Raw genomic sequence first — 23,161 nt, 5'->3', positions numbered from 1 at the left:
CGTGTCGTTGCCGGTTGAGACACGAACGATGGACAGGACACGTGGCATTCGATTCACGTTCCGAAACAAAGTAAGTGCAGCCTGAGTTCGCTGCCGCAGCCAATCCGAAAATAAATTAACAGAATCCGAAATTGATTTAAGGTCCGGACACGAAGCCAGAATTAATTCCTATTAAAAGAAAAAGACGTCTCCCTATTTTTCCATTTTCTTCGCCGCAGGCGAGCAGCGATTTCGTCCCAGGGCAGGAGAGGAGAGGCGAGGAGCGGGAGGGAAGATGCGGGGGACGAGCATGAACTCTTGCCCCTAAAATTTCCAACTTCTGTTAATCTTTCCGAGCTCCAAGGTCTTCCTCAGGTGCCTCTTTACTTGATTTTAATCCCTTGCACTCGATGCTCTTTGTCGTTTTGGGACCGATTAGCTGCTCTTTTAAACGAGGGTGGGCCGTTTGATCCAGCTAGGGTTTTCCGGAACTTTAGCTCGCAACATGTATCGTCCTCCTATTTATCGTGTTTTTGCCTCGCATTTGAGTGTCGGGAAGATTGTCGGGGAAGATAGGGTTTTGTACTTCATTGTTAGGTTTCTGCTTGCGGATGTTCCTGTTTGGAGTTCCATTTGTTATTCATTCCCAAACTCAATTTTTGCGCTCCTGCTTGCGTTTTTATTTTGCAGTTGGTGTAACATTAGACCTTGATAATAAAGTTTCGATCTTGCTGGGTTCCCAGATTGGAGTGGTTCTGTGCTACGGTTCTCTAATCTTTACCCGTGGGGATGGAAGAATGTAAACCATCCTCTGACGCAGAGGAAACTTTGGTGGAGAATGGTTCTGCTTCGCCACCTGAAGATAAGATTCGTGGCACCTTCGATTCTCAAAACAAGGGAACTACAAATATAAGTGAAGAAATCCCAATATTGGGAGGATCTGTTCCACCGGAGTGTGAGAATTTTGTGCCAGATTCTGAAAGTAAGAAAAATGAAGATGAAAGTAAGGAAAAGGAGGAGGATGAAGAGAAGAAGCACATTGAAGTAAATTCTGTAGAAAAAGAGACGGATCATGAAGAATCAAAAGGAGTTGTGCAAGATTGTGGAGATAAAGGAAATGAAGATGAAAGTGACAAAAAGGAGGTTGATGATGAGAAAAAGCACACTGAAGAAACTGCTGTGGCAAAAGAGACGGATAATGAAGAATCAAAAGAAGGTGAAAAGATTGAGGCATCAGATACCATGGAAGAAGAAAATAAAATAGAAGAGGAAAATAAAATAGAAGAAACAAATGAAGAGAACATGATTGAGGCAACAGGTGCTGTGTCAAAAGAAAATGACATGGCAAAAGATGACAAAGAGACCAGGGACACAAATGTTTCCACTGAGGATGTGAAAATGGTCGATGAAGAAGGTGATAAAGGAGAGGAAGGCGAGACTACTGACATGGTGAAGCCAAATGATATAAAAGAGTTGAGGGAAGACAAGATGACTGATGTTGCTAGTACTGTCAAGTCTGAGGATGTGAAAGTGGCTGATGCGGAAGGTGATAAAGTGATGCCGCTTGAGGATGTGAAAATGGTAGAAACACATGTTGGCGAAAGTGAGGAAGGAATAGAAGAGAAGGGAGTGGAACAAGAACCACAAGGAGGAGAAAATGACATGGATAGAGGAAAGAATGGAAGTATTGAAAAGAACGACGAGGATAAGAAAGTTGTAGGATTTAAGAGGAAAAGATCTCAGGTGCAAAAGACAAAGAGCAAAGGAGGCGACAGTATGGAAAAAGCCAAGGAGTTACTAAATAGTCCAATCACTTCGTCTATGGAACGCCCTGTGCGTGAAAGAAAAACTGTAGAGAGGTTGGTAGAAGTTATTGAAAAAGAGAGATCAAGGGAATTTCAAGTTGAAAAGGTGTTTTACTATCCATTTTGTTTCTTATTTTGATTTTTGAGATTGACATTTTACATGAATTGCGGTCTCTTGGTTTACAGGGACGTGGCACTCCATTGAAAGATATTCCAAGTGGTATGCTTTTCGATTTATTTATGTTTTAATTCATTAAATTACTGTATTTAGATTTAGTGAAGAATTTTTTTTCCCAATCTTCCTCTTTATGTGTACAATATTTCTCTTATTTGGATGAGTTGTTTATGGTATGAGCTTGTGAGTTGCCATATATGTTCTATCTTGTTATGACTTAGTTACTGGAATGCTCTTGTTATAATTATTTGTCTTATAAAATTAATTTTCATAGATCATAACGACTATCTTCGCAGTTTATTGATTTATTGCTCCTGCTTAAATTTGTTGGTTTATTTTACGTTTTGTCCTATTATAGGAATGATTGACATTGTAATTGAATCTTTTCACTAGTTTCTTCATAGTCTGTTCATTAGTCAACCCCTTGGTACATTAGACATTTTAGGTCATATAAATGACAACTTGAAATAAAGGATGTAGGCGTGTTTCTTAGTTGTAAGATACCATTATTACTTGATTTGATGCTTCAAATGCAGTTGTTACTCCTTTATATGCATTAACTATTTCCTAAGAATTTTTATTGAGAGGTTTTGTACTAATTTAAACATCTAAAATCATTTTTTGGTTGGGACTTGATCTGCACATCTCTTGGATAATATTTAATTTCAGTATAAACTATAAATAGTGGATCTGTCTTCTCTGGGCTTTTCATTTTTCCTTGAATATATGTTTTGAGTATGATATTACACACGTTTCACTTTATTACAGTGGCTCACAAATTAGCTAGGAAGAAACCTGCAGATATTAAGTTGATTCATCAGACACTTTTTGGAAGGAGAGGAAAGGTAGCTAACACTTTTTCTAAAAATTGTTGTTCTTTCTTTAATTGAGTTCTTGGGTATTTGTTTTTCTGCATAGTAGCTATAAATATTTGACTGTACTGTAATAATCTGTTGTCATTCCATCTAGTTGCCACCACCTTTGCTTCAGGAGAGTAATACCACCCTTAGTATCCCATACCTGCTGTTGAATCGTGAACAATTATGATAAGATCTACTCAGGTTCCACTGCCTATGAAATTGATTTGATGTCCATGTTTTTGTTATCTAAACAACTTAAAGAATGCTATCCTGGTTTCTATCAATATTTGTGCCATATTCATACAGAGTTTTAAATAAATCCAGCTTCTGTTTATATGAAAGGTTTAGTCAGGATTTGTTTTCTTTATGTAAATTGAAGGTTTTCAATTCCTCCCTCTAATAAGTATCCGAAATGAATTCTCAAGTTTATTGCCACTACCAATTGATTCAGTTCTGACAAGTGTTACAAGTTTCAGATAATTGCTACTATGCTGTAGTTATGCATATGAATCCCATTGCCATGCAATTCTGAATAATGTTAACCTTTTTTTTTTTGTTGCAGGCAGTGAATTTCAAAAACCATATTCTCCAGTTTTCTGGTTTTGTATGGCATGAAAGTGATGTAAGCATTTTAATTTTTGATGATAACATATATAATGGTCATTCTTGTGATCATTTTTGTCCATTTTTCCTCAAGTTAAAATTGTACCTCCAGGAAAAGCAGAGGGCTAAAATGAAGGAGAAACTTGACAAATATGTAAAAGACACATTGTTGGATCTATGTGATCTGTTTGATTTACCTGCTTCTAAAGCCAACTCTAGAAAGGTTGGTGTGCCTCCTGCTTCTAATGTTGTAATCTACGATGATGATGTTCAGGTCGGCTTCTCATGAAATTCTCTATGACCATGTCAAATTCATTATCTGGTTGACATTTTACAGGAAGAGCTTGTGGAAAAGCTATTGGACTTCTTGGTTGCCCCTCACCCTAACACTGAAGTAAAAATTCTGAGTATCTCAATTTTCAGACAGTTTTATTCATTCAGTATCTTAATGTTGGTGGACACACTCTTTCTTTTGCACTGTTTCTTATATAATGATTGTGCAATAATTGATGCTTCTTGGATTCATCAGATGGTTATCCATTTGCCTCAGTGTGAAGTGTTTCATTTTAACTTTATATGCTCATTGATTTTTTTTCTTGTAGCAATCAACAAAATCAAGAAAACGCAAGAGAGCCTCCAAGGGAAGTTTGTCAAAGGGAAGTGAAGATAATCATTCAAAGAGGTCTAGGAAGGTATGTATAAAGAGGCAACAAATTGATCAATAGGCATTTTCTTATTGTGTTTCCTTTAATATCTTATATTTCTTTGATTCTGTTAGTTTCTTATTGGACCGTTCATATACTTCAGTTTTGATGACTGCTAAAGTTAACTGATGTCCTCATGGATGATTTCTTTGGTTTATATAAAGAAGCAGATAAGAGATGAGGCCTCTCTGAGTGAAGAAGATAAAAGTGCACCAGAAACAGATGATGAGGATGATGTCAACACTAGCAGTCCTCATAAAGGGAAAGCGGTTGAGCATTCAGAGAGTGAGGATGAGGAGGATGCAACTCATGAAGTGTCTGAAGAAGATGTACCTGAAAAAGAAGATATAGGAAAGGACAATAAGGACAAGAAGAAAGTTCCTAGACAAAGGGATTCTGTTAAGGAAAAGGCGAGGAGTAGCTCTAAGCAGGAGCTAGCTCCTGTGACTACCAAGAGTTCCAAGGCATCATCTTCCAAACTAGCAAAACCGGATGATGATGACAATGGTGATGTAAGTGAAAAGGTTTCCTCCAGGAAGAAGAAAAGGACTGATTCACCCAAGGAAAAGACCATTAGATCAACAAAGAAAGAGAAGGATACTGGTAAGCTATCAACCATGAATTCTATGCGATTAAAAATGCTGTGATATGCATGAGCAGTATAATTTATCTAATTACTGGTTGCATATTTTTTTTACTTTTTTACCTACTTTTCTTTTACTTGTATTACTTTTTTTCATGTGATCTTCCATGTACTATTCCATTTTGTCAAAGGTACATTTGAGCCAAACATGGAAATAGAATGATCCTTATCATCTTTTTTATGGAAATATTGGTTACTGGAAGTAGATGTCTGTGGGTCATGTCTGGGCTTTGGTGGCCCAGTTCAGTTGCTATGCTGGGCATGACCCATCATGACGTAATTCCAGGCGCAACTTGGTCCCAAAGTCATGCGTGTTTTGGTTCCCGTGCTGAGAAACCTGTGCCTGGCATGGACTTGCAAACATGTCCAGGTGAGGAATAGCATTGACCTGATTGGGATCAGGGCAGGCCCAATCAACAATCCAAATCATGTCGGGCCTTGGTTTGGCCCAATCAACAACTCTATGTGGAAGGATATTAATTATGGCATCAGTCTGATTTATTACAAATGGCCTTGTAATTGCTCTGAAGTAGCTGTATGCATACTAGAAACATCTTGTGTAGGTAAACTCTGGTAGTATTCTTGGTTACTTGATCTAGGAGGAGTTTACAATTGGCCCTGTTGCTTGGCTTGGCAAATTCAGCAATGATTATATGTCGATGGCAGCTAATCTGTTGGGTTCACTTTTTTTTAAATTTATTTCCAAGCCTTACAAAAAATTATACAAAATCATATAAAAGGGTAGGCTGGTGCACAAAGCTCCTGCCAATGCGGGATCTCGGGGAAAGGTCTATTATATGCAATCTTACCCTGCTTTGCATATCCTTTAGAAAATTTTGAGGGCATTTTTCTAGAGGCCCTTTTCTTGTGTACCTAGAACTTTTCAGTTTATTTTCTTTCCTTAGAATGGATCTTTCTGTTGGATGAATTTCTAGTGGGTTCGCTGCCGTTATGCTGAATTTAATCTGAAATACATTTTTCTTTTGATCAAAGGTAAAAAGGTTGGCAAAGATAAAGCAAAACAAGAAACTCAACAACCAGGCAAAGAGGAACTGAGAAAGAAAATATGTGAAATTCTGAGGGAAGTTGACTTCAACACGGTGGGCTATTTTTTATTTGTTTTAGTTTTAAATTTTTTTCATCATAAAAAATTGGCCTAAAGTGGCAGTTCTTGCACATATAGTGCATTTTTTTGGGAAGCAAAACCTTGGTCCTGGCCATGAGCCACTGCCTCTACTTCGGTCACAATGGTTGGGTTCCCATCGTGCTATTTTTAAGGATGCTAGATCTATAGAAACTCCCTGGTGAAATGGGAAATATGCTGTGGATGGTTTCCTCCTGGGTTGATTTAGGCTAAGAGCCTGCAAGAGCTCTTCATGTAGATTATTCTTCAATTCAATGAAGAGATTTATCAGTGTTTGTTTAGATAGGATATTATCCAACATTTGATGGTATTTGTTAGCAATGCAAAAAGAGTAGTTTTGAACAGAAGGGAGCAATTTAGCCTTCTCAATGTTGTGGTCTTATCTTATGCTTTCCGAGGATGTTTTAGCTTGGGTTATTAGCATTCTGTTAGGTTTCTCTTAAGTGTTGTCTAGTGTAACATAACCCAATCGCTTATTAGCATTCTGTTGGGTTATTAGCATTCTGTTAGGTTATCTTGCTGTTGCCTTTTTCCTCAACAAAACAAAAAAAAAAAAAAAAAAAAGCCTAAAGTATTCATGCTCTCTTGTTCTTTGGATGAATTTTTAATACTATTGGTCTTAGCCTCATGACAGTATCCTATTGTTTGTTTCAGGCAACTTTCACCGACATTCTGAAACGGCTAGGTATGTAATTTTTGAATTTCTCTTTATGTCATTTCTATTGATCCATGTAACACAGCTGAGGCAATTCTTCCCATCAGCTACTCACTATAAAACGGATCTGACCCCGCGAAAAGCATCTATAAAGCTCATGATCCAGGAGGAGCTGACCAAACTGGCAGAAGCTGAAGAAGATGAAGACGACGATGAAGAAGAAGAACCAAACGCTGAGAAGGTGCAGGTGAAGAAGCAGAAAGTTGCCTGATTCATGCCAAACTAGCAGATATTACCCTGCCTACCAGTTGGCCTTTTGAGCTCTTCTCATGTCATGTAACATGTATTTTAGGTGTCTATCAATGTTATTAACCGGGTAGTTTACCTCTTTACTGACTATATTTATTTATTTGTAGCTGTAGGTGTTCTGTTTCTGATAACCGTGACTTGGTTGCTACTACCTGGTTATTGTTATTGGGTTTTGGTTGTAAACTAGTAAATGACAGTGCTCACTACTTATTAGAAATGTATGTACCAAGTTCATTTAATTTATAACCTACTCATGTTTTAGTAGTTATGAGTAGACACGGCTATAAGGAATAAGTTCTCCTCGAGTCCAACATATAGTCGGTCAGGCTGAGTAAGCATGAAGCAGTACAGATACAAATAGAGAAACCAATTCCTATGTGTGATATAGAATTTTTTATTCCCATTGTCTGTCTTTGCCTGCCCTTTCAAGAGCATCAACACAATGTGTTAGTTTGTTCTTATATGGACATTTCCTATTCATCACAGTTCTTTGTTAGAGTAAAGGCATTATCTGAATCAAGTCTTAAAATTATCACAGGTTAAATACGCAAGCAGAGTTGGAATTGTATTCTTCTTGCAATACAACTCAGATCATATATAGACTGTTGTCCTATTCACCTTTTCAACAAGCAACATAACATTCTCTAGAGTTGAAATGCCATGTATTGAGATCCATAACAGCTAAAAAAAGAAACTTGGAACTTGCAAAAATCAATAGATTTGTTTAAGTTTGAAAGGATGACAATTGAGGTGCTGCAAAAATAGCCCAGAACATAATTAAGACTATATAACGACAACAGTTGTCACATATGATAATGCTACTATTTTTATCTAGTCTATTTTTTTCCCTTGGCCGGAGCATTGGCTGCTTCAGCAATATCTCCAGATGGGTTGAGCTCATCCCAAGCCTCGATCCATGTCACCATGGCATCTGCCAGCTTGCTGAAGTAGGGGTCGATCTTCCCAAGCTTTTCCCTCACTTGCTTAGACAATTCAATGTAGCATTTTTGCACAGAGGTGCATTCCTTTGGAAGAGCAGCAGTTTGGAAGAAGGGGATGATCTCTTCTTGCCAGAAGATGCCATTGTACTCCTTTTTCAAATTCACGAACGGGTTGCTAGCTTTGCTGTGCCAGATGTAGGGTAACCCAGTCTTCACTCCTAGTCCAAAGTGATCGCAGATCACCTAAACCATCATCAATGGATACTGTTAGATTGTTTGAATGATCAAAGTGTTTCAGTGCGTTGGGAAAATCCAAAAGAAAGATTAAGAGGCCACTACTATATTATGGTTTCAGAGACTATGCCACAAAGAAGAATAAGAAACATGAACTGCAATAAGTGGAAGAATGAGTTCACAGCAAGAGATAAGTCCTCTTCTCTTATTTACTTTGATGAACAAAAAGAGAAGATAAATATTTGAAGATATACATACCGATTATAAAAAAACTGATCCAACCTCTTTATTTATATTCGTTTAAGGAAAGAATTTTTTGCCTCTCCTCACCTTCACCTTTTTGTCTTTTTTCTATATCCATCTTTCCAATTTACCATTTCTTTGAGAAAACAAGGCCTAAGGTAGGAAAAAACTGACCTTGACACACCAACCAGCCCACATATCATCGTAGCGGCCAATAGGCTGGCCATCACCCATGAGTCCAAAGTACATGGCAGGGCCAATGAGCTCACGGTCAAATGCCAAGTTCATTCCACACATGGGAAACAATGTTCCCTTGGGTATCGTAAGAACTGCATCAACATACCTGATAAAGAGAGAACATAGTGTTCAACAATAATTTATTTGGTAGGAAAAAGAAAAAAAGAGTTGCTACAAAATTGAAGATATCAGCGATGGGTACCTTTGGTTCCTCTCAAGAGGCTTGACAAGCTGTGTGGGAGCATCATAATCGGGAATGTTAAGCCAAAGGCCATGAGAAACTGCTGTTTTAGCACCTTCTCTGAGGCTGAAGGGATATCCACGAACGAAGTCTGCACCTTCACGGTATGGATCATACAAGGTGTTGAAGAAGAAGGGAGTAGATGGGGAAAGAAGATTTTTAACATGCTGTTCCAGTGCATTGATTGCCTTGCCAGAAGGATCTTTAGCAACCTAATGTAAAATAAGACAAGACAACATGAAGAATAAAGAACTGAGAGATCTGTTGTAGAAAATTTTGAAAAATTAAAGAAGACTATAGAAGTTAGATGACAAAACAAATCTAAATGGTTCCTGCATTCATTAGTAAACTGAAAAAACATGTGAAGTTTTCATCATTAAACAATTGCCTGTGTTTATGAGGCATGAAATGGATGAAAACTACTTACTGTACAAACTAATATTAGAAAATTTGTATTTGTTGTTTCTTAGATTCAGAAACATAATTTATAATTGTTAGTCAAACATCCCAAATACTGCAAGATCTAGGCATGAGAATGAAAATGCGAGAATTGATACTGTAGTTTCCGAACGATGAGGAGACTGAAAGATTATGCGATTACAGAACAAAGTAATTAAAAATCCATGAGCAATCATTATAGAAAAATGAAAACACATTTTAGATCTAGTAACTGGACAAGGCATTTTGTAGAAAATAAAGGTAAAATGGATCAATGGTCCGGATCGCTCACATTACTTTACCAAAAGAAGCCACATGTATTAGATCTGTTTTTTGGATTTCAAATTCAGAAACCTATCACGGACATGCCTCTACGACAAATTTCGATGATTGCAGTCCAAAAAAAGTCAGATCTGTTAAAATGTAACTATCAAATTCAAACTTTTGGCGATTTCCAAGTCGAAAAATAAATAAAATGAATAGTTTATCAAATGAAGAAAAAATAACATAGCAAAAGACAACAGGAAAGGAAAGCAATTACATAATCTAGTTCAAAAATCGAGCCTTTTGCTCAGCTGAGCATCCATCGGCCTCTAAATAACAGCCTTCAAGTGCAGATCTAGAAAAGAAACAACAGTAAAATCGGCAATTAAACTAGGAAAAAGGGTCTTACGAAGCAGTCGTCGTCAATGGTGTAGATGTACTTCTTCTTAGAGACCATGTAGCCGAAGCATCGGCAGGCGGAGTCCTTGAAGGAGATGCAGGAGGCCTTGGGGCCGAGGATACGGTTGATGTCGTTGCGGTTGTAGAGTTCGTAGTCGAACCCTTCGGGCACCTTGATCGTCTTGCTCGGATCTCCATCCTGCACGATGATCAGATGGTACGGCTGGAAGAAGGGCCGCCACATCTCCAGGAAATCCAAGTTCCGGATCGTGGGGATCACGATGTCAAGCTCGTCCTTCAGCAGCGGCGTGATCGGGATCGAAGAAGACGATGATCCCTTGCTCGCCATCGCTCTGCAGCTCGATCGTTCCAAGAACAGTCAACAAAATCGAGAGAGAGGAAATCAAACTACTTCCTCCGCGGACTTTATATAGCGAGGACGTTCACGGCGGAGTGGACGGACGGATAACGTCCGGCTAGGCGCACCGTCTGTCAAGTTACGACTTCGGCTACGAACGGACTGTTCAAACTGCTGTAGCGAATCTAGCTACGAAAATAACGTTTGGACCGGGGCAGCGAATCTCCATACAGCAAATTAAGACTCGTAAATCTTTTGTACTTAAAATTTAGAAAGATTTAAACAATTGTTAATTATTAAAAAAAACTAATCATAAAAGTAATCATGTTGTAGAAAAGTCCATGTCCATGTGGTTCTAATGATTCAATCTATTCAAAGCGCACTTCTTTGTGCCGTGTGCAAGGAAACAGCCATGCGTTGTTCCTAATTCCACTTTAATGTTTTCATATTATTATACACTAAAAAACAATAAATTAACCAAAAAAATTAGTTTTTTTGTTAATTTAGATTTGATTATATATTGTATATGATTGATTACCTTCCATTAGAAAGATGCACCTGATCTGGGAGGGAGCTTGTTTGGCCGGGCCCCAAGCCTGTGCACCAGCAAGGGCAAAGGATAGCAATGCGAGCAGCCATTACTTGTGAGTGACAATTCATGCGAACTGCCATTACTTGTGAACTGCTGCAATTCGAGCCAGCCAATGCGAGCAAGCAGGCGAGAAGAAGTGCCGAAACACTATGATGCCCATCACAGGCTGCTGCGAACAAATGGAAACACAGAGATTGCCATATAATTAAGAAAAAAGGCATAAAGATCTCACCTTTCATCACCTCCTCGCTCCTGTTTGATTAAACAGCTGCACTCATCAATGGTAACGTAACGCATGAATAGTCTGTGCAGAATCATGACACTGATACAAAACGTTTATCAGTTTATTAGTCTACCTGCTCGTGAAACCTGTAAATTTATGAATGTATTGGTTCGATAAAAATTTTGCAGAAATCAAAACACTTGTCCAAATTGGCAAAGCCACACGTTACTTCCATCCGCAAAATATAAGCCAAAAGGGATCGGCTTGACTTGAACTGATAAAAAGGTGATGGTGGCCAAATTTGTGAGGCGGATACACTGGAACATTCTGATGCAGATCTTGTGAGCTCTGCATTTTGAGTTTTTTGTCTGCATTTAAGCTTTCACAACCTTATCCTCTTCGTCAAGATCTTCCTCATCGCCTTCTTCTTCTTCTTCTTCCTCCTCCTCCTCCTCTTCTTCTCTTTCCTCATCGGCGTCGTCTTCATCATGCTTATCATTGTCGCGGAGTCCTGCACTTGCAGCATATTCATCTAGAGTTTTAGCTGGAAATAGATCTCCCTCTCTACTTCTATCTCCAATTTTCGGAACTCCTGGACTTGTTCCAGGCCTCTTTTTGTCCATCTGGCAGCAAAAAAAAAAACTTGATTTAGTAGCAAATTATGATAGTCTGTCAAAGAGCATGTTCATCAGCAGAAGATAAGTTCAAATAATAGAAATCAAACGGTACGACAATAACAGTCAAACCTTTCCGAGAAGAGATTGTGTTACATGAGGATTAGACCTAATTTGATACTTGTCAAATACTAAACAACCTTTTCATCTTGGGTTAACACTAGCATTGACAGTCTTTTTTAGAAAAAAAATAGCTATGAGAGCCTTCAAACATTCACATTTTCCATCAAGTATAAGCATCGATTGCCCCAAAGATCTATTTATTCCATCATATGATTGCTAGAGATGTTCACCATGAGCATCAACAACCTTCTTTTTTATTCCTAATATCATTGCTAGTTATAAAACGAGAGAAATGCCCTTGATTGAAGGGCAACAAGTTGAACCTGCCAATACTCTACTTTTGGCCAACTTACTTGATCTGCATAGAAAAGTTACTTCCATAATTCCACATGGACTTATCTTACTTGAACAAGAAATCAACACAAACAAACAGGAAGTGCATTCCTGTTGACACCATCTGAAGAGGACTCATTTATGGGATTAACATAAGGCACTAGACAGAGTATGTATGTACGTAATTGAGTAAATCAAGTCCTTACAGCACGAAGAAGTGTCCTTCTATCTCTTTCCCGGGCATTTTTAATGGCCTGCAAAATATGACAAGATCCAATCAATTCAAAACTCAATAACAAGTGTTTAACACAACCATCTCATTTAACTAAAAGCACCTCCTCAAGTGCCTTGCGCTCAGACTCCACCTCAGAAACGTCCCTACAAATTCATGGCTCCAAACATAAGAACGAGTTTTACAAGTGACAGCTCTAAAAAACCAAATAAAAATAATAATAATAACAGACCTTCCGACAATATCATCAGTGCGACAGCAACACTTTGCGCATATACCATGATCCTTCGAGCATGCTGCACAAAGCTCAATCAGTCATAACTGAACTAGTTCAGCAGAAAATCGAAGGCAAACAAAGATTAAAAAGTATGAATGCCATGCGTACCGGAGCAAATATTATGGTAAGCCTGGCGAACAGATCGTTTCCCGCACTTCTGGCTATCGAACCACAATAAAAGAGCTCAATAAATCACACGTACAAGAAAATCCACAATTTAGTTATAGAAAAAAAAATACCACTTGGCAGGCTCCAATATAGGCTTATACTTTCCGTATCTATAAAAGAGAGTAAATTTTATCAGCAAAGAAGCAATTTCACGAAAGAAAAGGACCTGAAAAGAAGCTTTTTTCCAAGGCAAAACCTCACATAAATGATAAACCCTAGCGGCGTCAAAAGAAAAAACAAATCACAGCTGAGGAAACAACCTTCGTTTCCAATCGATTTGCTCTTTGCACCGTGGGCAAACTCCGCTTATGGAAGCGAAAGGTCGGAGCTTTCCCCCTAGTTCCTGCCACAAGAAGCTCGATGAAACGGGTCCTAGATATGAAAATCAAGGAAAGACAAAGAGTAGGAAACCGATTCGTTTATCTTGCAGCCGGCGTTGGGCTTCCATGCGTATTTGTTCTGGTGCTTGGGAGGCCCCTGACGCTTGGACGACGACATGCTCGATCGGCCGCCCCTCTCCTCTCTCAGCTCCACCCCCCGTCCTCGCGAAAGCCTAGAAACAACCCGGCGCTCTAAAGTTGAGATTAATAATTGGGCTCAATTAAGCTCCAAATCGAAAGCCCATTTACAGGCTAATTTCAGGGTGCCATTTCTTTTTTTGCAAACCCATTTTACATGATCGCCCGATCCCTAAACCCTGAAATCTATTTAATCATCTACTTAGATCTCCTAAAACACAAGACTAGTCCGATTTAGTCAACTGGTGTAACTAGTGGGGATTTTAACTCATTCATCTTCCTCCTCCAACCAACTAAATGATTTAATCAGTTCACAAAGCCCTAAAACGAACAAGTTTTTTTTTAATATATGCAGTTTCTACACAGTTTAAGCATGTTTGACCGCAATTCAACGAGAATAAGAGACAGACTAAACGCAAGAATAGGAACAAATACAACAAAACATGAACTGACAAGAAGCTGCTTCAAGAATTTCCTAGCCAAATAATGTTATCTAATTGTGTATGCTCAAAGAACAACCAGAGAACTTTTAAGGACAATCTAGAACGACTTAAAGTCATAGCATCGCAATAATCCTGCAACAAACATGCAACAAAACCAGCATATGCGAATCAGTGAGGTACAGCAGATAAATAACCAAATAACCTATAAAACTGAAGATTGTGGGTATAGTTGTTAGCATCACAAAATTGATGATTTCTAATATACAATTCAAACTTCAGATGAATCAAATATTAAAACAATCATAGCGATATGTTCTGATTCAAATTGTATTCAAAACAATTTCATATCATGAAAACTTGCTTCACATGGAAGTTCACCCACCCTTTCATCTGAATTTATTAGACTTGTCCACTGCCACAATGGAACTCCATCGTCCCATTCTCGGCAGACTTTTCATTTCAATACATTGCTAACAACTGACAGTTTTGCAAGAAAAGATAACGCGGAAATATCTTCCTGTGTACGCATGCTCATCATAATTGGAAGATCTGCATCACATATTATGTAAAACTCATCTAAGGAAGGTCTTTATGAATTTTACAAGAACAAAAAGTAGGATATGGCAGCAAGGACCATTATGGTGTTGCTACATTTCTACAATAATAAATTATGTTATAAATTAGAGAATAGACAAAATGAGAATAAAATCTCCGAGTCATAAGTAATGGATCAAGTGACAGGCTAAAAGTCTTGCAGCGGCTTTGATGAACTATTAAAAAAGCAAATAGAGCCAGATAACCAGTAGAACAACTGGAATACAGTCTAGTGAGGACATGGATTAACAATGAAATCATAAATTTGCAAGTCAAGCACTTCCTTTCGACTAGTGATAGAATGCAGACATAAAATACAACCAAAAGGAACGAAGAACTAGAATATAGCTAGATTGGCATGGAGCAACCTGTCACACCATCCATGTCACACAATCAACTAATGTATATCAAACATAACAAGTTTAAAGGTCTCTTCATCATATTCTTGCATTTTCATGTTAATTATGAATTACAGGAGAACTGCATTGCTTATTCTTTTCCTGTTTCAGGAAAAAGAAACATATTAATAATCATAAAATTGCTGTTTACTGACATTTTTATTATAATAGCACAATAACATATCAGGTTGGATGGTTTGGACGTAGAAACTTTATGCCACAAGAAAATATAGCAAAAAAGTAGGACGCAAGAATATTATTATTAGTATCACATAAAGATGTCTAACAGATGAATGGCTCTCATAGTCATGGGCATGTATTATTATATTCACAATGCGTACTTATCAAATCTATATTTAACTAACATGTCCAACACTTCACATCAATGGTAGATAGTAAAGTATTAAATGTTCATTCTAAAATGAAATTAAAAAAATCATATAGTCGATGGAGATAGGAGCCTTCATATGTTGGGTCTTAGGAATAATCCAACACAAGTGGGATTGATTCAGAGCACCCAAATTTATAACAACACCAAACTCGGTTTTCTCAATTTGGGTCGGGCCATGTATAAGATTTTATTAGGATTCAAAATTTTTTTTATGTTTTCCAATTTTGGCTTTGCAAGGTCAAGTTTTTCCCGAGAACTTGTGTTTTCCAAACTTCAAGTTTCTTGGTTTTCCAGGCTTTTTTTGGGGGATTTTAGGATTATGTATATAGGTTTATGATTAATATTAAATATCAAAACTGGTTTGGGTTGAAAATATGCCTAAGTGTTTATACTGAAACACAAAAAACCAACCAACCCCAAAAATTCAACATCTCTCATCCACAAAATTTCAAGTCAGCTCACTTCAGTTCAGTTTCTAGGATTCGGATGGGTATGCCAGTTCATTTGGGCACTCCTAAATGGAGATGTCATTGGAATAACAAAAACTGGAGAAAAAAAATAAAGAATCAGTTTACTTTTACATTATTATAAAGCATACCAAATGATGAAATTACTGCTTCAAAACTGGAATGTTGTAGAAATATTTGAAATCTAGTTACAAATTTGTGGCTACTGAATTCCGTTAAACAGGTTGGTAAAAGCCTAGGAAGTCAAGAATAAAATTATTAACCTATAGATGGGTTTTCTTTAAACCAATTGGGTCATAGGTTTGATATATTGAATCAGACATCAATTGATTGAACAAACATAAAATGGAAAAAAAAAAAGTCGTTGGGTATACCGTGGTAAAATTTTTCATTCAATTCCCAAAAAGAGAAACAAAAATGTGACGAAGAGTGAAATGAAAAGTACCTACAGATGATTAGTGCTACATACCTAAGATTTCTGAACCAAATTGACCCACTCAAACAAAAAAAGTTCAAATTCCCACCAGATTTGATGTGCTGGGAAATTCTGTTTACATTTTGGCACTACAAGTCCGTCTACAAGTACTTTAAAGCTGAGCAAGATCATGTGGTTTCTCCATAGCTTCTCTAAGTATCATTTCTGCTCTCTTCTTCTTGTCATCCTTTTCTTCATCCCTGAAAGGCCATGTATCCTTTCTAGTATTTATAGCAGATAATGAAGACACTATAGATTTCTTGTCAGCACCAATCTTAAAATGCACAGTAGGTCTGCTTGTAAGGACTAGTTTTTTCTCACTCGAATCCAAGTCAAGAGAGCCAGACTTCACTGCCTCTATGATTGGAGCAAAAGTTTCGACGGCTGACAATTTCTTGCCTTCATCCATTTCACGTGGAATAGCAAGTTCAGATACCTCCTTCTCAGTGTATGTCAAAGGCGGGGCCAGAAAAGGGTTACTAGTGCTAGCAACCACCTGTTTATCCTTACTGGCATCGTCTCCGTTGATAGGTTGAAACCCACCTGCAGCATTGGAAGCAAGTCGTTGCTGTAACCTTAACAATGACCTCTCGGTTTTCCTCCGCTGCCTTGCTTGTTCGACCTTTTCTGCTTTGTTATCACTGGCCCTTTTGTTCCAAACTGGCGTATGAACATAGGTATGAGGCTCAGGAAGCCTCGGGAGCCAATCTGGTATGTGTTTTCCCGCTGGCTGCAAACCGACATGAGTAAAGCTCGGTGAAGACTTGGACAACCGAGAAATAGGAAATTTGGGAATGGGCTTAGCAAATGGAACTTCATCAAATGCGTTGACGTACTGGGTAAGCTCTCGAGCAACACCCGAACCAACAAAGCAACGATGTACATCGGATGCTCCAGGAAAACCCAACGGCGCACTCAAATCCTCTAAGCTGTGGATCATGTCGGACACATTGCAGTCTGTCCTCCCAGCTAAATTAGCATAAAACCGCGCACTTTCGCCTAAATCATAGATGTATCGAACCACAACCTCGGAGAAAGCATCAACAGCAGAGAGATTGCATCCGTGAAAACCAGTCGACTCACAAATCTGAGCTACGGCAACCTTGGCTACAGCACGACCAAACTCGTCACCCGCAGATGACTGATCCTTCTTCGCCCTGCTCTCATGATCCCTTTCACTCTCCCTGCCACCATCGCTCATGTTCAACTGATCATATCTTCACGGCAAGAAACAATGACTTCAGAGACGGATTCCGAAAGCTGACACTGTCGAAAACCTTATATTTCAGTAGCATTTGAACCAACACACGCGAGGTGGAGCCACTGGGAATTGACGCAGCAGCTGGCGCGCTCGCTTACGGCCACTGAGATTCCAAATTGCTTTCTTCAAAGATCCCGGCCGCATTAGCCCACGGAAAGAGAAGCTCAAACGGAACAAGACAAGATCTAGGGTTTCACGACAAGGAGAATCGACAAGGACAGAGCATGAAGCAGCCAGGAAGGTAGCGCTTGCGGCAGCTCAAATCGAAGATAGAACTGGAAAAACAAAACAAAAACAAGAACAAAAATAAACCCGCCCGATAAACCCTAAAAAAATTCGAAAGCGGGGCTGAGAGGGAGAGAGATCGAGAGCGAAACGAAACGACGAAGGGAGGGCTGTCATGTGGTTATTTGTAGAGGGGCAGGGTGAGAAATCTGGGTGCGACGAGAGGGGCGTGCTCGAGTACGGGGCACGTGATGTGCAAGTGACTGGCACGGACACGTGAAGAACAGCTAATACATCCACCGTTCATACTCACTACGTGGACGGCGGGATGTTCGATGGCTTATTTTAATAATTACATTCCACGTTAGCATAAGTACACGGTGTCGCGGAGTCGTCCACAACCGCTACCGTTCGGCGATCTATAAACTCCCCGTCCGTTGCCGCCTTCTTTTTCTTTCGCTACTTCCTTCCTCCCGATGCCGCACATCGACCCTCCATTTGTCGGCGACGAATCGACGGCGGAGGAGGCGGAGTCCCTCCTCCCTCGCCGATCCGCAGCCGTCGACCTCGATGGCGGCAAAGGGCGGCGCTCCCCTGCCGCCTTCGAGGATGACGAGACCTCTGAGCGCGCTTACGAGTACGATGAGAAGGTCGTCGTCGTTGGCGTCTCCGACGTGGAAGGCGTCGCCTTTGATGGACCCCGGCCCCCCTTCTCCTGGCGGAAGCTGTGGCTCTTTACTGGGCCGGGGTTCCTGATGAGCATCGCATTCCTGGATCCGGGGAACCTGGAGGGGGACCTCCAAGCCGGGGCGGTAGCCGGGTTTTCGCTGCTGTGGCTGCTGTTCTTGGCGACGGCGATGGGGCTCCTGATTCAGATGCTCTCGGCGCGGCTAGGGGTTGCCACGGGTCGCCACCTAGCGGAGCTATGCCGCGAGGAGTATCCGAAATGGGCGATGCTGGCGCTGTGGTTGATGGCGGAGGTTGCGCTGATCGGCGCGGATATACAGGAGGTAATTGGGAGTGCCATTGCGATTAAGATCCTCAGCGGTGGGGTGTTTCCACTCTGGACTGGAGTGATCATCACTGCTTTTGATTGGTGAGACTTCTGGTTTTCTCCATCTCTTTCTGGTAGTTGTTGTTTTAAAAAAGAATAACACATTCTATAGCAGCTTTAGATTTCCCTTTATGCCTTAATCTTGTGTTGGCAGCTTCATCTTTCTATTCCTCGAGAACTATGGTGTTAGGAAGTTGGAAGCATTTTTTGCTTTTCTTATTGCAACAATGGCATTCTCATTTACATGGATGTTTGGTGAGGCCAAGCCTAGTGGAAAGGAGCTTCTGATTGGTGTGTCCCTTATTATAATAGTACAAAATTGTTTTTTTTTTCCTTCTGAATCTTTCCCCAATCTTGTTTCTTCAATATTTAACATATTTCTATGGCAGGTCTTCTGGTTCCAAAACTTAGTTCCAAAACAATAAACCAAGCTGTTGGGATTGTTGGATGTGTGATCATGCCACACAATGTCTTTTTACATTCTGCTCTTGTACAGTCAAGAGCCATAGACCCTAACAAGAAAAGCCACGTTCAAGAAGCATTAAGATATTATACCATAGAATCTACATCTGCCTTAATTATTTCCTTCCTCATAAATCTATTTGTTACAACAATTTTTGCAAAGGGATTTTATGGTACAGAGGAGGCTGATCTTATCGGTCTTGAGAATGCTGGTAATTATCTACAAGAGAAGTATGGAGGGCTGTTCCCTATTCTTTACATTTGGGGAATTGGTTTACTAGCAGCTGGGCAAAGTAGCACAATCACTGGGACTTATGCTGGACAGTTTATAATGGGTGGATTTCTGAATCTCCGTTTGAAGAAATGGATCAGATCAATAATCACTAGAAGCTTTGCAATCATCCCAACCATATTTGTTGCTTTGTTCTTTGATACTTCTGATTCTGCACTAGATATTCTGAATCAGTGGCTTAATGTGCTTCAATCAGTTCAAATCCCATTTGCTCTGATTCCACTTCTCACCATGGTGTCCAAAGAACAAATTATGGGAGCTTTCAAGATTGGCCCTATTTATCAGGTGAGTTTGTGGATTTCACATATTGGAATACAATAGTTTTCCATTTTATGTCTCATTTAACATGTTTTAACTTTTCAAAATGTGCCTCATTTGACTTGCAAATTATAAGAAGAACCTCCTTGCTTGAAGGCCACATATACATGTATATCATTGACAGACATCCTGTTTAGTGCAATAAATGATAGGTATTGACAGACATCCAAAGTGGAATGCCTATGGACATGACTAAATTAATTGGGTCAACTAGTGTTAGTAGTTTGAGGGCAGACAGATAACTTAAGAATGCTTGAGTACAAATTTTCGCTCTATTTTACTCTGCCATTATACTTTACATTAGGCTACATCATGATATTATCTAAATCCTCTAAGTCACTTTCTTTTGTGTCATAATAGAACTTTTTTCATTCCCTCTATCCCTTGCCCCTTTGACCATAATCGATTTATTTGCCGAATGATGAAATCTATAGATCTTTTTTGCATATCCAGAATTTCTTATATTATTTGTCTCATTTTCTCACCCTTTTCATCTATTGGAGCCCTATCTAATTGCTCTCAAATAATAATATTTTTATTATATTCCTCATTTGTAAGTATAACTAGTTATATACCCTTGGATAGAGCATAGTGAAGGGATAATATCCATGTTGTCGATCCCATGCAGTTAGGATGAATATAGTTTGATAAGGATATGATCAAGTGTTCTCAAACTTCTTGTTAACTATTAAGCAAGCAAAAAAAGAAAAGTCTCTTGTCAGATTTTCATTTTCTTTCCTTAACCACAAGGTGTCCACACACTATATTGGATGTGAGACTATTCTTAGTTTAGGGTATAAGCCACAAGATTAACAGATTTTTGCAGGTTAATGACGGGAAGAATCTGCTCACTTGGAGGCTACATATGCATGTATTGAAAGATATCGAATGATGTTATGAATGTTAGGTACAAAGGAAGTTTATGAATTATAACATAGAAGTATTAGGAACAAGTTGCTAACTCTCCAAAGTACGAGATTTTTAGACATGAATGGGGCTTAAGAATGCCAAGGAAAATGGAGAAGAAAATATGAGCATGAAGCAAATACATTTGTTGTCTGTTTTTATAATAATTATAAGCATATATAAGAGCACCTAATTCTCGTTGCAAGATAGACCCACGTTATGAAAAATAATGGGACAGAAGTTCAAGCTCATATAATAAAACTGTACAGTTGATATCAAATCAAAATTAGAATTTCATTCGAAATGGAGTGAAATAAAATGAAATTTTTCCTTATCGAAATATGTATTTTATGTTGAAATCTATTGGATAACAGCTAACTAAACCTATACACTGTAATTGAGCACTTAATAAAGCCTCAATATCTAAATTTACCAGCAAATCTAGACAATTCTAGGTGTCATGCTCACAGGATCATATGAGGATATAAGATTGACTCTGTTTTTTTCTTTCGATCTCTTTTGTCCATGCTATAACTTCATCCCAATATTCTTTCATTGAATGTTCTTGTATTGCAGGCATTGACTTGGGTTGTTGCTGCACTTCTTATCACAATCAACAGCTATCTCCTGATCAATTTTTCGTCGTCTGGGATACAAGGCCTGCTGCTCGGCTCAATCGTCTGTGCCATCATAGCGCTTTATATGGCATTCATAATCTACCTCATTTTGCATGGTACACAGTATCGCAGTCGATAATCATCTGTTGGATGGTGCCTCAATTGCTCACTGTTCATACTATTGTTTATGGATTCTGAATCCTCGCTGCAAATGATTTCAACTTCCCATTTAACAATTAGATGTTCAGAACAGAGCTTGGAATAGTTGCTAGATTATTATTTGTGTTAGCAGGCAATATTGTACATGGAAATTATCAACAGATCGACATTTATATGGTTACTGACTGGTGGCATTTGATTGATCTACTAATAAGGCCGGTTTGTTTGTTTTTTAATTTTTTTTTCAATAAATCTTTCGTTTTCTTCATATGACGAAAAAAATTGATCCTGAAATTAAAGCTTAGGAGATCTTTTGTATGATTCATTTAAAAAATTTACGTTGATGGAAAAGAACACAAGTAAACATAATTGTGATATAATTGTGTGTTAATGACTTGTTGATGGGGCGAAGGTTAAATAATCAATGTTTAAACAATTCATGTTTTATCCTCTCTCTCTTCGTGATTATAAAAAATATTAATAATTTACAATTCCAAATCTTTTTTTTTTATTTTCACTGAGAATTTTACAATTTAATTCGTAGATAATTAAATTAAGACAGCTAATAATTAGGTTCAAATTCATAAAGAGCCGTATTGTCTACTCTATCCTCCAAAACAGTACATTTATTAATACTCTTCTTCTCCATATAATTTTCAAACATTAAGAAGATTAATTATGTGGGCGAGCCTATCACTCTCACTCAACTAACTGTATACGCTTTAGCATTTCAATAAAAGATAAAATTTGTTATCTCAACAATCCCATACAATCGATCTCAGGATCATATATGAAAAGGTATATTGAGAAATTATAGTTGATCACGACGGAGGAGCTCATTACTTCAGTTTCATCAAGATTTAATTCTTGTCAACTTTGATAATTCCTGTTACATCATAATCAACTTAACTATGCTCTAAAATAACTAACTATAGGCAGTCAGTCTGGATCAGTAATCGATTAATCTTTTCTAGCGTCCGATTAGTTAATCAAGCGTGCCCAGAAAAACTGATGAATCCCTTCCTTTTATACACAATCTTGGAAGCCGAAAACTGATGAATCCCTTTTATACACAATCTTGGAAGCCAAATCTCTTGGCTAGTGTAGGAGGAGAACAGGAGCTCTTTGACTTTGCATTATAGTCTTTAATTAGGATAATATTTACATTCCAGACAAGTCTGTCATTAAGATGGCATACGAATCTGTACATACCTACTGTATGTATGGATTATTGTGATGGATAGGTCGATCGACAAATGGGTAGGTAGTACGGTCACAGAACATTTATGAAGTAAAAGATGAAGGAGAAGAAGTGGAATGATTAGCTAGGGAGAGACTTACGTGTGTCTGCAGGGATATATATATATGACCTATATATAATATTCTTCCTCATGATGACCAAAGGGAGACATAATCTTTCAGTCCGATCTAGTTTACGCTGCACTCCCTGCTGCTTATCACTGCGCCGCCTGCGCGCCTTCCCATTGCCGACAATAAATGTCCATAGAAACCATTCCAGTAGATCTTCCCCTATTGCTTGATTATTTACATCAAGTCAACACACTGAAGTCAACACTGAACCAGAAACAGCATTACAAACTATTGTATATATATATATATATAGATTACGATCTAAACTCCCATCAGTTATTTCCTCTCTTAATTCTCTTCGAACATGTGCTCAGTAATATAGCAATAATATTAGCAGTAATAACACCTTATCTCTTACTCACATTGATTTGATTTACAGGGAAGGAGATATATATAACATACCATTACATTTACAT

The 23,161-nt window shown here is 38.5% G+C and overlaps 5 protein-coding genes across 11 annotated transcripts; 2 read left to right on the top strand and 3 right to left on the bottom strand.

The window, feature by feature from the left end:
• Positions 1-225: 225 nt before the first annotated feature.
• On the top strand, positions 226-7,123 carry LOC141824294 (uncharacterized). Of its 6 annotated transcripts, none has more exons than XM_074711558.1 (12): positions 226-354; positions 670-1,890; positions 1,971-2,004; positions 2,728-2,804; positions 3,382-3,441; positions 3,535-3,645; positions 3,760-3,816; positions 4,025-4,114; positions 4,297-4,729; positions 5,763-5,869; positions 6,568-6,598; positions 6,676-7,123. In XM_074711558.1, exons 2-12 carry the CDS (start codon positions 769-771, stop codon positions 6,837-6,839), a joined length of 2,286 nt encoding a protein of 761 aa, XP_074567659.1. In that variant the 5' UTR covers positions 226-354; positions 670-768; the 3' UTR covers positions 6,840-7,123. The 6 variants fall into 6 exon arrangements, with proteins under 6 accessions (XP_074567659.1, XP_074567658.1, XP_074567654.1 ...); XM_074711557.1 differs by having other exon boundaries at positions 4,294-4,729; XM_074711553.1 differs by having other exon boundaries at positions 4,291-4,729.
• Positions 7,124-7,579: 456 nt separating this feature from the next.
• LOC141824039 (UDP-arabinopyranose mutase 1-like) lies at positions 7,580-10,282 on the bottom strand. Its single transcript, XM_074711272.1, has 4 exons — positions 9,885-10,282; positions 8,735-8,985; positions 8,470-8,638; positions 7,580-8,061 (listed from the first exon to the last, which is right to left on the bottom strand). The coding sequence occupies exons 1-4, from the start codon at positions 10,221-10,223 to the stop codon at positions 7,714-7,716; spliced, it is 1,107 nt and encodes a 368-aa protein (XP_074567373.1). The 5' UTR covers positions 10,224-10,282; the 3' UTR covers positions 7,580-7,713.
• A 785-nt stretch (positions 10,283-11,067) lies between these two features.
• LOC141824037 (uncharacterized) lies at positions 11,068-13,334 on the bottom strand. 2 transcript variants are annotated; one of them, XM_074711271.1, is made up of 8 exons: positions 13,206-13,334; positions 13,055-13,130; positions 12,866-12,904; positions 12,735-12,787; positions 12,582-12,645; positions 12,453-12,495; positions 12,324-12,371; positions 11,068-11,670 (listed from the first exon to the last, which is right to left on the bottom strand). In XM_074711271.1, exons 1-8 carry the CDS (start codon positions 13,240-13,242, stop codon positions 11,422-11,424), a joined length of 609 nt encoding a protein of 202 aa, XP_074567372.1. In that variant the 5' UTR covers positions 13,243-13,334; the 3' UTR covers positions 11,068-11,421. The 2 variants fall into 2 exon arrangements, with proteins under 2 accessions (XP_074567372.1, XP_074567371.1); XM_074711270.1 differs by having other exon boundaries at positions 11,070-11,670; positions 13,055-13,137.
• An 804-nt stretch (positions 13,335-14,138) lies between these two features.
• Positions 14,139-17,681, bottom strand: LOC141825291 (transcription initiation factor TFIID subunit 8-like). The gene is made up of 2 exons (XM_074712680.1): positions 16,075-17,681; positions 14,139-14,304 (listed from the first exon to the last, which is right to left on the bottom strand). Exon 1 carries the CDS (start codon positions 17,279-17,281, stop codon positions 16,193-16,195), a length of 1,089 nt encoding a protein of 362 aa, XP_074568781.1. The 5' UTR covers positions 17,282-17,681; the 3' UTR covers positions 14,139-14,304; positions 16,075-16,192.
• A 361-nt stretch (positions 17,682-18,042) lies between these two features.
• LOC141822736 (metal transporter Nramp3.2-like) lies at positions 18,043-21,586 on the top strand. Its single transcript, XM_074710071.1, has 4 exons — positions 18,043-18,662; positions 18,775-18,911; positions 19,010-19,659; positions 21,175-21,586. Exons 1-4 carry the CDS (start codon positions 18,043-18,045, stop codon positions 21,352-21,354), a joined length of 1,587 nt encoding a protein of 528 aa, XP_074566172.1. The 3' UTR covers positions 21,355-21,586.
• The last annotated feature ends 1,575 nt before the right edge of the window (positions 21,587-23,161 follow it).

The sequence above is a fragment of the Curcuma longa genome, chromosome 3 (genome assembly GCF_044706935.1).
Source record: "Curcuma longa cultivar G26 ecotype Majalengka, Jawa Barat chromosome 3, ITB_CL_G26_1.1, whole genome shotgun sequence".
Classification (NCBI taxonomy): Eukaryota; Viridiplantae; Streptophyta; class Magnoliopsida; order Zingiberales; family Zingiberaceae; genus Curcuma; species Curcuma longa.
Note: the sequence above shows the minus strand (reverse complement) of the source record. Positions and strands in the feature narration are given on the sequence as shown.

Excerpts from the sequence above, each read along its gene's own strand:
- LOC141824294 (XM_074711553.1), top strand. The coding sequence starts at position 769 with ATGGAAGAATGTAAACCATCCTCTGACGCAGAGGAAACTTTGGTGGAG. Across the intron at positions 2,005-2,727 it reads ATTGAAAGATATTCCAAGTG|TGGCTCACAAATTAGCTAGG; the intron begins GTATGCTTTTCG and ends ACTTTATTACAG. Across the intron at positions 4,115-4,290 it reads ATTCAAAGAGGTCTAGGAAG|AAGCAGATAAGAGATGAGGC; the intron begins GTATGTATAAAG and ends GTTTATATAAAG.
- LOC141824039 (XM_074711272.1), bottom strand. The coding sequence starts at position 10,223 with ATGGCGAGCAAGGGATCATCGTCTTCTTCGATCCCGATCACGCCGCTG. Across the intron at positions 8,986-9,884 it reads CCATTGACGACGACTGCTTC|GTTGCTAAAGATCCTTCTGG; the intron begins GTAAGACCCTTT and ends ATTTTACATTAG. Across the intron at positions 8,062-8,469 it reads GGGCTGGTTGGTGTGTCAAG|GTGATCTGCGATCACTTTGG; the intron begins GTCAGTTTTTTC and ends ATGATGGTTTAG.
- LOC141824037 (XM_074711270.1), bottom strand. The coding sequence starts at position 13,292 with ATGTCGTCGTCCAAGCGTCAGGGGCCTCCCAAGCACCAGAACAAATAC. Across the intron at positions 13,138-13,205 it reads GCTGCAAGATAAACGAATCG|GAACTAGGGGGAAAGCTCCG; the intron begins GTTTCCTACTCT and ends TTCTTGTGGCAG. Across the intron at positions 12,788-12,865 it reads ATATTGGAGCCTGCCAAGTG|CCAGAAGTGCGGGAAACGAT; the intron begins GTATTTTTTTTT and ends GTGGTTCGATAG.
- LOC141825291 (XM_074712680.1), bottom strand. The coding sequence starts at position 17,281 with ATGAGCGATGGTGGCAGGGAGAGTGAAAGGGATCATGAGAGCAGGGCG.
- LOC141822736 (XM_074710071.1), top strand. The coding sequence starts at position 18,043 with ATGCCGCACATCGACCCTCCATTTGTCGGCGACGAATCGACGGCGGAG. Across the intron at positions 18,912-19,009 it reads TGGAAAGGAGCTTCTGATTG|GTCTTCTGGTTCCAAAACTT; the intron begins GTGTGTCCCTTA and ends TTTCTATGGCAG. Across the intron at positions 19,660-21,174 it reads AGATTGGCCCTATTTATCAG|GCATTGACTTGGGTTGTTGC; the intron begins GTGAGTTTGTGG and ends CTTGTATTGCAG.